Here is a 12,095-nt window from a genome sequence, read left to right on the forward strand (position 1 = left end):
TCGTGTGACCACCTGTGTTCAATACCACATGCTTCAGACCTCAAAAAAAGCTGTTCAGTCATCTAGCCAGCCACTGCATTACATGTATACACAGCTTCCCTCAGCAAGGCTATGACAGGGGTTGTGCATGTGACATGGGAAGGGGTGGCAGAACTGCCTCTTTTCCACTTTGAACCTGCCCCCCCACTGTCCTAGGCATCCCCAGCCACTCCTTTTCCCTTCACCTCCTGCTGTCTACTTACTACACCAGTGCTAGCTGCACCTCCATCTCAGGGCTGTACCACATTGGCTCCTCCCCCAGGTGTCTAAACCTCTCAGGTCCCTGATCCTGGTGCATCAGGCTTGTGGAGCTCCCCTGAGCCAGGCTTTACATCCTCCAGACCAAAGCCACCACTAAAGAGTTTGTTTCAGAGAACAGAAAAGACAATTTGTGCAGAACTCCTACCTATTTCACACTCAGACTGATCTGTCCCTTTGAAGGAAGACACACAGCCCAACCAGTGTTTCAATCCATCCAAAATGGGCTTTTCCCTGCCCCATACAGACCTTATGGGACAGTAGGAAGAGACGGAGAGACCTACGAGGCTTCGGTGTTGTGCTACTTGCTACCTTTGGGAATAGCAGGACCCATTCCTTAAGATCACCACTTTGTCAGTCAATGCCCCTTGTCCCCACACAGTTGAAAACGCTCCAACATGCAGGAGTAACCAGGGAGTGCCCAAGAGTGAGTACAAATTAAAAAGGAGGCAGCAACATGACCCTGACTAGGATTCTAGGTCCAATTAGCAAGAGGGGAGACACGGAGCAGTTTCTCTGGACGCTAGAAGTTGAGTGCAAGTTGGTACAGCAGAAGCTTTCTCCTTGCTTCTGGTTTGGGTGTGCCCCCCTCCTCCTCCTCTCATCCCATTCAGCTCCCCCAGACAACACGCTGCTCAGCATCCAGAACTCACTCTTTACAGTGAGGCAGACATACACTTCCCTCAGCCCCACGGGGTTTTGTGCCTTGCAGAGGTAATAGCCTTCATCATCACTGTGGGAGCAGTTCTGGATCGTGAGACTGGAAATTCTGCCCTCCTGCATGATGTGATGTCTCTTGCCAGGCTGGATCTCTGCTTCTGGACCGGCAGGGCTCCGAAGCCAAGTAATTTTTGCTGGAGGGTTGCTCTCTGTCACTTGGCATGTGAGGGTCACATTACCTCCCACAAAGCACGTTTTCAGGGGCTCTGCCTCCAACGAAGGGATCTCTGCATGGTGAGAAAGGAACACAAGCAAGGAGTTTGATGGCAACTTTCAGGTGTGCACATACAAACACACACATACACATAAACAAATGCACTGAGCCTCATATGAAGTACCTGTGTATGGGAGAGAAAGAAATCACTGAATCCACAAGAGACTGGCAACAACCACCAAATTCATATACATCTTGTAAGAGGAGGATGGGCTTGTAGCCAAGGCTTGGGACTGGTATTCATGACTCCTGAATTCAATTTCCAGTGACTCCCTTTGACTCCACCCATGTGTGGCCCTTATTTTACAGAAGACTAGATGAGATGAGGGAATTATAAGGTCCTGATTCGACAAAGTATGTAACTTTGAGATCAGGTACAAGCTTTGCAGAACCAGGGTCTTAATCTCAATGCATCTAATCTAACTCCCTGTAAAACATAGTCCTTCTGTGGGTTTGTCTCGGGACAAAGTCTTTTGTTATATAGCTACAAGTTATTTCCCACCACCACTTCCTTCCCAAGACTGATTTGCTGTAGTGAAGAACTACAATTGCGCAGTGACAGAGGCTGTTGTTTCCAAGAAGTCACAGAATAAATGGGGCAAGAGTGTACAAGAGAAGACAGGATGATCTCTAGGTAAAGGCAGCTTGCAACAAAGAACAAGTATGGACTCTCAGGTCCTTGGGCTCCAGTTTAAAATGATCTAGGCTCTCGTCCCCCACTTCTTTTTGGAAGGCTGCTCCAGAACCTCACCACTCCAATGCTTAGAAAACTTATTCTGATTTCTGTCTTCAGTTTATCTGCAACCAGCTTATTTTTTGTGCCAGCACTGTCCCTTGACTTAAATAGCATTTCTTTCACCCTAAAGTTTACTGTCTGCATCTAAAGAGTGCCACAGGGTCCCCTATTAACCCCTCTCTGCACCTAATGCAGTTTTAATTTACTGAATTAATTATTAATAATTATTTTGAATGCAAGTCACTAGAATTCTGCACTGTATTCCAGATGAAGTCTTCTTAGGCCTTGCACAACGCCATTAATACTTCCCTATCTCTGTTGAAATTTACCACCAGGTACATCCTAGGACTGCATTTGCCAGAGTAACATGCTGCCCTGAAGAAGTGTATTCTGTCCCTGCCTCTGCCATAGAATTTCTCTGTGATGCCAGGCAAGTTATGGAACCCAAACCTTTCACAAGTCGCCATTATCTAACATGCTCCTTATTTTTCTGGGTGCCCTTGGATCGGATTTACAGAAGTGCTGAGCATTTCATACTGTAATGGAGATCAGTGGGAGTCTCTGGCTCTGAGCCTATGAAGTTCCTTAGAATGCTAAGTCTAGAAAATTAGGTCTTAAGTACTTAAAATCAGGCAACCAAAATAGTTCTGAACTTTATTTTACCAAGCCTCAGTTCACCATCTGTAAAACCAGGAATAAAAAATAAATACTCCTCATTACACATGATTGAGACGATAGATCCATTAATATTTGTGAAGCAGTCAGACTGCAGTGAACACAACCTTAGAAAAGCTTGTCAGAAAACAATTCTGTCTTCCAAGAAGGATTTGATTTGTATGTGTTAAATAAGCAGTAGGCCTATATATTGAATGGTTTAGTATTAGAAGACAAAATGTCAAACAGTTTATCATTAGTAGAAGAGGCAAGGGACTCATTGAAAAAAATAATCATGTAATTAAAGACTGTATTATAATGCACATGGACAAGGGGCTGAGTTAAGATGGCACAGGCAACTTCGAGTCTGGCACCTACTACTTTTCAAGTGCTTGACTTTGTGACATAAGTAATGTTATTTTAAGGTAGTTTTATGTGAAATTCTAAATACTTCTGTCTGCATTCAAAGGCACAAAAATACAAATATAAAACCAAGAAGCCAGCACTTAGGGAAGGAGAACACACTTAAAGATTTTGTGTATTAAACATTTAAAGCAACCTTTTTCAAAAAGCAAAGCTGCAAAGGCAATCTTCAATTTAAACATTAAGTGGTTTGAGCTGTATTTACATGGTTTTAATTTTCTTTTGACATGCGAGTCAATGATAGAGAATTGTTATTCCCAAATTAGACTACTTGGCTGAAAATAAGGTGGCCGATAATTTTTGGCAGAAGGGACATCTCAGAGATTTTTCCTCAATAATATCTGAACTATCTCAAAGTATTACAGTCCCCATTATACACACATGTACTTGATGCTGATTGCCCAAATTCAGACACTCAAGGGGGACTCCCGATTCCCAGAAAGTGCTGGGCATACTTCCACAGAAGATCTGGTCTCTTTATGGTGCCCTAAGTTGAAGAGCCAAAAACACAGGTGCCCCAAATCGCTAGCGACTTTTCAAGTCTTTGGCCCAGAGACCCTAATCTTACAAACACTTACATACATGAGCACCTCGATGCACATGAACAGTATAGTTGACCTCAGTGCATGTTACTCACGTGAGCACATAATTAAGGAACTAAGGCATAAGCTCCAATTCTCCACTGCATCATGCAGTCATTTATGCCAAGTCAAATTCCACTGTTGTAATTTGCTAACATTTCACATTCAATGCTCACAATTATAAGTGACACTGGAGCAGCAGGACAGCGGAGAATGAGGCTCTCCAAATGGAAACTCTGCCCTCAGGTGTGTGTGCCTAGTTCCTGTAGAAACTAGGTCAATCACATGTGCTGGCTTTTTGGTATTGCCAGCAGGTTCATTAATGGTTAAACAGGGAGGGGCAGGCTGACTTACTGATTTGTACAGTGCAGGTCGGGTCAGCTGTCTGTGCCTTTATGATGTGGTTCCCAACACACTTGAACTCCTTTCCATGGAAGAGGCAAGAGCTGTTGAGCGTTTCCACACGGGTATCTGCAGTGACTGTTGCATTGACAACACAACTTGAATTCTCCAGGTCTCTCTTCTCTTCCCTCCACTGAAGGACAGGGGGTGGGTAGCCTCCAGCCCAGCTGCAAAACAGCTGCAGCATCAACCCCATCTCTAAGGTTTGAGCCCAACACCTTGGGACCGACTGTGGGGGATCTACCAAAAGATAACACAAGGTTAAAAATGCCATCAACTCTGCCAGGACACAGTGTCCTAAATTCACAACACAGGATCTCAGGACTTCAGCCAAGAAGATACTGATTTTTCACCCAAGGTTCTTCCCAAAATCCTGTTGGTTCTTTCCACCTTTCATTTGTTTCACTTTGCTCCCTGCCATTCTAGATTTTCCCTATGGAGAGCACTTCTATTTTTTACAAAGCAGCATCCAGCAGAGAACTAGGATGAGGTCCCACGGGGAAAGGCAGCCTCAGCCTACTCCTTATGTGAGGGACCAAGCTCTCTCTGGAGGCAATGCAGGCCAGTGTTGTCTCCAGCCTGTGCTTTATCTGAAGGTAAGAAGGGGGTGACCACAATAGCAAAAAAGAAAAAAAAAATACAATTGTATCCTCCATGATACAGTGTGCCTCAGTTCGTCATCTGCATATGTTGGTATACAACTATTGAGTTCAGTGGATTTATACTAGGTGAGAACAGGACTCTTAAGCACTGTATATCAATTACCTGTGTATAAATATACTTTTGGCCTTCCTCCAAAGCAACTTTTCAAATTTCTCTAAGGGTGGGGAAACATCAAAAGCCTGGCTCAAATAATTTGATCTAATTCAGTGCTGCAAAAATTAGCACAACTGTCCCAAGCTTATTTCCAGATTGGTACACAGCTGCACCAAGGAGTTGCTACTAGGCCCAACCCCAAATCAGGCTAAGACTAGGGGCTGAGCTCAAGTGCAGTCAGGGTTTGGGGAATCCAGTTACCAAGACCAGCCATCCACACAGGATTAAGGAAGTAACGTCTATTTTGGCACATGCCACAAGCCACTGCAGCAGCAGCAGATTTGGGTTCAGTATCCCAGTCCAAATACTACTCATCCCCATGTCTCCCAGTCTCAATACTCAGGACGCTTTAGGTGCAGGGATGCTGTTATGGTTATTTTTTGTGGCAAAAAGTTCGGGGAAAGTAAAAGCCAGCGTGCTTCACCCTCCCTGATCACTACCTGCAAACTGGCAGGGAAAAGCAATACTTCACCCTCACCCCTAGTCTTTTCAACCAAGTCTAACATTGTGAACATCTGTTACGCACAATAGACGAGGATTTCTTCGGTCAGGGTCTGTCTCCTGCCACTGAGAGGGTTCCTTGCTGAGCACGAGTAATTCCCTTGTAAGCTTGGCGTAAAGTTGTTCAGGATGAAGTAGTTGGAGGAGCTGTTGTCTTCAGTGAATGCTTCAGGTGAAGAACTGGGCGGATGGAAAGTCCAGCCCATGGTGGGCTTTGGACGGGAGTTGCTGGTGCAGTTGAACACCACAGTAGCGTGTTTTTCTACATACCTGGTGCCATTGGGCAGTGCCATTGAGGGGGAGATGGTGACTGTCATATGGCTGGGGCCACCTAAAATGGACAGGAAGACAAAAGATTTGTCCATGAAAGAAAAGCCAAATACAGGGCCCACATCAAAGCTTCAGATTGGTTTGATATGCCCTATTATGCCTGGACTACACACTCTGGATATTTGGCTGGATAAAACTAAATCTGGATAAAACTAAATCCCAACTAGTGAGCTGGGATTCCCCCAAGAGTCCCTATTAGACACTGCTGCTCCTGCACACCTTGCCAACTCCAATGGCTTTCCAGTGCCTCCGGGTGAAGTTGCCAGCCATGAAGCACGCTGAGTCACAGAAGCCATCATCCCAAAGCAACTCCTGTCCAAGTTTTGGTGCTTTCCCACTGCAGCTGCCCCATCCAACACTTGAGCAAAAAAAAGAGAGACTGAATGTTGGCTCCCACCATGCAAGCTGCTCTGTACCCACGTGGAGCACCAGGTCACTAGGGATGGCATTCCCAGAAGATCCACAGCCACTTTGAAGGGCTGAGCCCACAGAAGGGCTAGAGGTGCCAACTATGCCTTGCAGTGAAAATCTGCATACAAATTGAATTAAAGCTATGAGAACAAATTCCACAACAGGGAAAGTCATGTCTGGACTCTTTCCAGAGCCAATTGTTTGATCAGAGCCAGGATTATGTTTGTGCATTATTTAAATACCAGAACAACTAAACAGAGTTAAAGTGTGGCCAGCAGAAACCACTTTCACAAGCATGGGGGCAGGGGGGTGTGTGTGAGGAAACACAAGAATGTGCCTCCCAGTGTTTTAACGTGATTCCCCTCGGCTTGCACACATGGGGAGGAACATATTCTCTCCTTGTTTCTATTCAGTATTGGTTTTTCTTTACATTCCATGCCTGCAAACATACGGTCCTGGCACCTAAACAGATGGCACAGTCACATTTTCTGTAAGTGGTCTGGAGGATTTGGGGCTCTAATCAGCTGCAGGAGCAGTGTGTTATGCTCCTGATGCTGACCCCACACCATCCCAACCTGTGAAAGAATCCCACTGAGAGAGCAGCTGGCAGCCTGGTGACTGCGCAGCAAAGCCAGGTATAGTGGTCCGTACAGAACATGGCACAAGGGAAGACAGCAGGTCTGATATTTGGTTGCTGAGGAGTCTGTCCAGTTGATTTCAGAGATGACAGCATTCTGAGTCAGGGAAAACCAAAGCAGCAAATGGCATGTTGCAGTAACACCCAAAACTTAGAGCATCTTCTAAGTACAGTGTGTCTGATCCCTCTGGGCAGAGAGCCTGGAGCTCTTCCACAGCATGAATCAGAGAGAGAACCGAGATCAGGACTGCAGCCAAGGAAGCAGAGTGGAAGCCTAGGCTGTGAAAAGGGCTTGAAAAGAATTGTCTTGCTCACATAAACAGACACTAAAGAAAATGCTTTACTCCTTTCTAGTACCCATCATCTAAGAAAGCTCACAGCACTTTCTACACATTAAATGATTAGCCCTATCACAGTCCTGTGATAAAACTATTCCCATTTTACACTTGAGGAAATTGAAGCATGAAGATTAAGCCACCTGCTCAGACACACCGAAGCAAGAAAAAGAATCTGGTTCCCTGTCCCGTGCTCTAATAGCCCTGACTGATAACAGAAGCCTGTACAGGCTCAGCAAGAGCTCATTTGCATGTTAATGTGAACTGGAACAGAATATTACTGTCCTTTGACTCGCACGCTCTTTGCAAGAGTTCAGAGGAGAGTGGATGGCAGTAGGCCAAGTCCCCACCCTGCCTTGAACAGGCTCCATGTTCCAAACTTCTCTCTTCCGGGCATTTGACTTTATTGACTATTCCAGGAAATGCAGAAACTCCAGCATAAGCCTCCTCACCAAGGCAGTGTTGCTAGTGCTATACTGCAGCAGTGTTAGCTCACTGATCTGGGGGAATGATTCTACTTTGGATGCACAAGGGCTTCAGTTCCAATCTCATTTGAGCCCTGATGACTTTGGAAAGAAGCAGAAACCTGAAAATGGCTGGATGCTTTCAACACGAGTGACCTTGCCTTGAGCAAAGGGCCTGACTAGTTGACTTCAAGGTCCCTTCCAGCCCCATTTTTCTAGTATTTGCCTCTGTCCCCACCCTAAGAAACTATTCCAACCGTGCCTCAAACCTATCTGGAGTTAATAAAAACAACCCACCAAAATGAGTCATCAGAAATTACCTTGCATCTTTTTAAAAGGCTGCGATAACCCAAGTTGAGATTACTTTAGCAGAATAACTCTGCATTTTTGAGCTAGAATTTAGGCTCTACCAGCAGCAGTCATCAATTCCTGATCCTAAACCTTCAGGTTACAGAAGCATGACCCTGCTGATGTTCAGAAGCACATCCAAATAGCAACTTGAGAACTACTTTCAAATGTAACAATGAGCCATGTGAATGACTGTTCCCTGCATGCAGGTGCACTGACCCCACTAAAAGCATTGGCAACTTACAGCTGAAGGAATGAACAGCAGAATATGATAAAAGGGACAGGCACTCTTGGCAATCCTGTGCATGTGTGCATGAACATGCCTAAGCACATGTTTCCTTTCAGGTCCTGTGCCTCAGCCCCACCGCAAACAGGTCATGGTAGGAACTGATATGTGGCTTTGAGATATCAAGTAATTCATGATTTTCTCTGTTTTACTTGGGACCTTTTAAGGCATAAAGGGACAGTTCTTATCATCTAGTCTGACTTCCTATGTAACACAGGCCAGGAGGCATGACCCACTACTTCTGCATCCAGCCTATGACTTCTGGTGCAGCTAGGACATCTCTTTTAAAAATGATTCCATGTCTGAATGTCCATTGTTCCAACAGTCCGATCGCCGTGAAGAGACATGTGCCTTATTTCTAGTCTGGATTGGCCAACTTTAGCTCCCAACTACTGCATCTTGCTATTTTTTTCTGCTAATACATGGCATATTTCAAGCACATGGCTAAATTAAATAATTCAGCCTCACAACAGCACTCATAGGTGCTAAATAGAATTATCTGTATTTTACCACTATGGAAACTGGGGCACAGGAAGGCTGAAGGACTTACCTGAGGTCATACGTACCATCAGTGGCAGAGCTGGGATTATACTCCAGACTCTCCATTATCCAGCCAGCCTTAGGCTCAAGTGACCAGTTGACGCTTGCCTTGAGCCTAAGCTTTACTTTTTGCATTTCAAGGCTCTACAAACCAGCTCTTTGTTTACAATCCACTTAGCAGTTTCCCTGCCCCATGAAGGACGTCTCTACCTAAATCAAAGCACTGCTCTGGGCAAGATGGGTGCAGCTCTCCATTAGAGAATATGCACACAGCCAGACTGCCAAAGAAAAGAAACACCCTGAACATAAACAGAAAGCAAGGCTGGGAGCAGCCACACAAGAACCAGCAAGTTGCAGGCACCAAATAAAGGGCTAACAGGGAACAGAAAAACAAGGGTATTAGAGAACATCACACACACAGACACGGAGCTGGCAAGAACCTCTCCCCTTTTTGAGTCACTGGAGTATGGACAAGGCTGTGCGCTGGGGTATAAAAAGAGAGCAGGTCTCCTTAGTCCAGGTCCTATGGGATGAGATTAATAGCACAGCACCCAAGAGCTGAATCAGCATAGAAGCTGTGCTCCTCACTCATCCCTAGAGGTGAGAAGTGAGACACTGGCATAGAACAGAGGGTGCTGAGGGGATTTGACGCAGGCCTTGCCTGTGCCACAAGGGCTCTAGGGCTTTGCACTCTTTGTGCTATCATCTAGCACCTGGTTCCCCAGCAGCCTGGGGCAGAACCCAGATCACATTTCTAAGTCAGACTCTATAGGCACCTAAAGAGCGTGAAAGGGAAAACCAGTCAGGCAGAGAGACTGGGAGCAGAGAAGCACAAGCTCCTACTCAGGTATCATAAATGAATAATAATTAACATATTTACAAGGTCCCTTCATTCCAAAGGATGCCAACATGCTTTACCATCTATACACATGGGAATCTCAACACTGCCAGCATGTAGCCATCTCTGGGGTACAGCCCAGTAGCTGTGTAACAATGCCTACCATGTAATGGTTTAGGATTTGGAAGGAAAATAAATGGCTCAGGAGGCTGGGGGCTATATGAGGAGTTGTTTTACTTTTAGATTGCTAGAGCAGCCCAAGGTCCAAAAATCAGCATCATCCAAGAAGCCCATAGCTCTTCACTCTTAGCATCTCCTACTCTCTAAAGGAGGCATTTCTGGGAAAGGTGTTACCATTTCATATGTGGCTACTTGATGTGGGCTACAGATGAGGTCATGTAACCAGCAGCTACTGCACAGATGTGTTAGGGACTTACTGGCTACCAGGAGCTGGACTCTGTGCTCATGTGCAGTCTGGTTCAGGACCTCCTTGCAGGTGTAATTTCCCTCATCCTGCACACGCAGCTCTGTGATGCGTAATGAAGTATTGTCCACCAGAGAGAGGCGGGCGTCCTGGGGGAGATCAAGCTTGGAGGACATGAGTGGGGGGATGCTGCCTGGGACACCATGAAACCAGTCCACCTCAGTTGCTCGCTCAGACACGTTCCGGCACACAAGGAGGATGCTCTCTCCAACCTCCCCGACGATCACCTCTTCCGTTCCTGGGCAAAGGAAAGGGGGGCATTAGTGCTCACACAAACCACTGTGTTCTCACAATCCCCTTTTCAGCTTCATTCTTATTGTCACAAAGAGAAACCCTGAACGCTAGAGCACAAGCAACTGGGGGGGGGGGGAGGGCACAAGGGGGCACGTGCTTCCCCAAGATTGGCCCCCAACTTGGCAACACTCAGGTTGGGGCAGTTTTTTTTGCCGCATGGGCCAGTGGTGTTGGGGGGAAGGTACAACAGCACAGAAGTATAAGAGTGAATATGGGGCTTTTGGCCTGCCCACAAATTGTGCCTAGACTCAAGAGGCACCAGTCACCCCTGCACTTGAGCAAGGCATTTTCAGTTACCCAAAGTCAAATCCCTGCATCCAAGAAGCAGGAAGCCGTGAACCACAAGCTACGCAAGGGATCATCTGTGGTGCTGCCTTTTGGGGATAGAGCTGGAACAACAAGGGGAGCCCTGTGGTCACCTAGTAACAGGGCCATCATAAACCGTTTCTCCAAATATCTGCCTATCCAACTCCCTATCCAGATCAGTGCCTTAGTTCTGTTCAGCTCCCTGTGGTGAGTGTCTGTGGTGAGGTCTTGGGTTTATCATCCAAAATGCTGTGGCAACTGCCCCAAGGCCTCTGCTGAAGCACTGCTACAAGCCAATATACATTATCCAGGAGTGTAACTGGCAACAAAAATGCCTGCTACAGAATAACAAGCAGAACTGGGAGCCACTGGACTGAAAATCCTGGCCATACTGGGGAGACACAGGGCAGAGTAGGTGAGTAAGCTGAAAAGTACTGGACATCATCTGGATGAAGGTGGTGGGACCTCAATGACCGGAAGGGGTAGAATTTAGATGCACCTGGCCCAGTGAAAGATGCTTACATGCCTCTTCATTCACTGCCATCATATCCAGTGTCACCCCCTCTTATCCCTTTTATCAGCAATACACTATCTGCTGGTTAAAGAGCCAGAAGGCCTCCAAGAAAAGGGTATCATTGCTCCCAAGCTGGTATACCCCTTATGGTCTTTACCACTCTGCCTTGTGCTTGGCTTGCTGTGCTCAAGGCTGGACTAGTGGGGTGAACTTTCATCGGTATACCCAGCTGCAAAGTAGCAGACCAGGCATTGATTAAAATAACCCTCCCAAAATAAGTCTTGGAGACTAACTTAGCTGAGTCACCAGGCTGAAAACAGGTCACCTGGTCTAAGGTCAGTTTGGTGGCAACCACAACACAACCAGCCCTACTGTGTTATAGCTTAGAAAAATAGAGAGGAAAGGGGGAAATGGAAACAACAGCTAATCTGGCAAAGCCTGTCTTGTCTGTACTTTATCCAAAGATCTGATAGCTTATCTTGTAGTACAACAGCTACTGAACTGAAGAGGATGAAGCAGAAGGAAGATGAACTACTGTTGTGTTTGTTTTCTTTTCTGGACAGGGGGCTTTACAGGCAATAGATAGCTAATTAATCACTCCTCAGCCTGCTATGCAAACACACCCAGGAAAGCAGGGAGTGGCAAGTTAGTTTAGCAACCAGAAAGGACCATAAATTATTACTCTTGCTGCAACTGTGGCCTATGGATTCAGCACCAAGACTGGGAGTCTGGCAAGCTGAACTATATTTCCAGCTCTACCACAGACTCACCACGTAACTTTGGGCAAACTGCCAATGACAGATTTGGAAAGGGACTGGGTGCCCACTGGTTCCATGGGAGTATCTGACCTGGAACCCAAGTCATATTGCCAGTGCTGCCACTGATCTACTTGGCCCTGGACAATTCAGGTTCTTTCTTTGTGCCCCTGTTTCCCTTCCTATTCTTGTCCTGCCTATTTAAATGC

At 46.1% G+C, this 12,095-nt stretch overlaps 1 protein-coding gene across 2 annotated transcripts in view; it reads right to left on the bottom strand.

The window, feature by feature from the left end:
- VSIG10 (V-set and immunoglobulin domain containing 10) overlaps nucleotides 1-12,095 on the bottom strand; it is a 30,460-nt gene that overhangs the window by 6,123 nt on the left and 12,242 nt on the right. For both annotated transcript variants that reach the window (XM_090062353.1, XM_090062352.1), the window contains 4 exons: nucleotides 9,971-10,255; nucleotides 5,370-5,675; nucleotides 3,980-4,267; nucleotides 951-1,244 (listed from right to left, as the gene is read on the bottom strand). In XM_090062353.1, the coding sequence (XP_089918479.1) occupies nucleotides 951-1,244; nucleotides 3,980-4,267; nucleotides 5,370-5,675; nucleotides 9,971-10,133 (1,051 nt within the window). In that variant the 5' untranslated portion in view covers nucleotides 10,134-10,255. The remainder of the gene's footprint in view (nucleotides 1-950; nucleotides 1,245-3,979; nucleotides 4,268-5,369; nucleotides 5,676-9,970; nucleotides 10,256-12,095) is intronic.

The sequence above is a fragment of the Crocodylus siamensis genome, chromosome 9 (genome assembly GCF_052110815.1).
Source record: "Crocodylus siamensis isolate JL-2025a chromosome 9, ASM5211081v1, whole genome shotgun sequence".
Lineage (NCBI taxonomy): Eukaryota > Metazoa > Chordata > Crocodylia > Crocodylidae > Crocodylus > Crocodylus siamensis.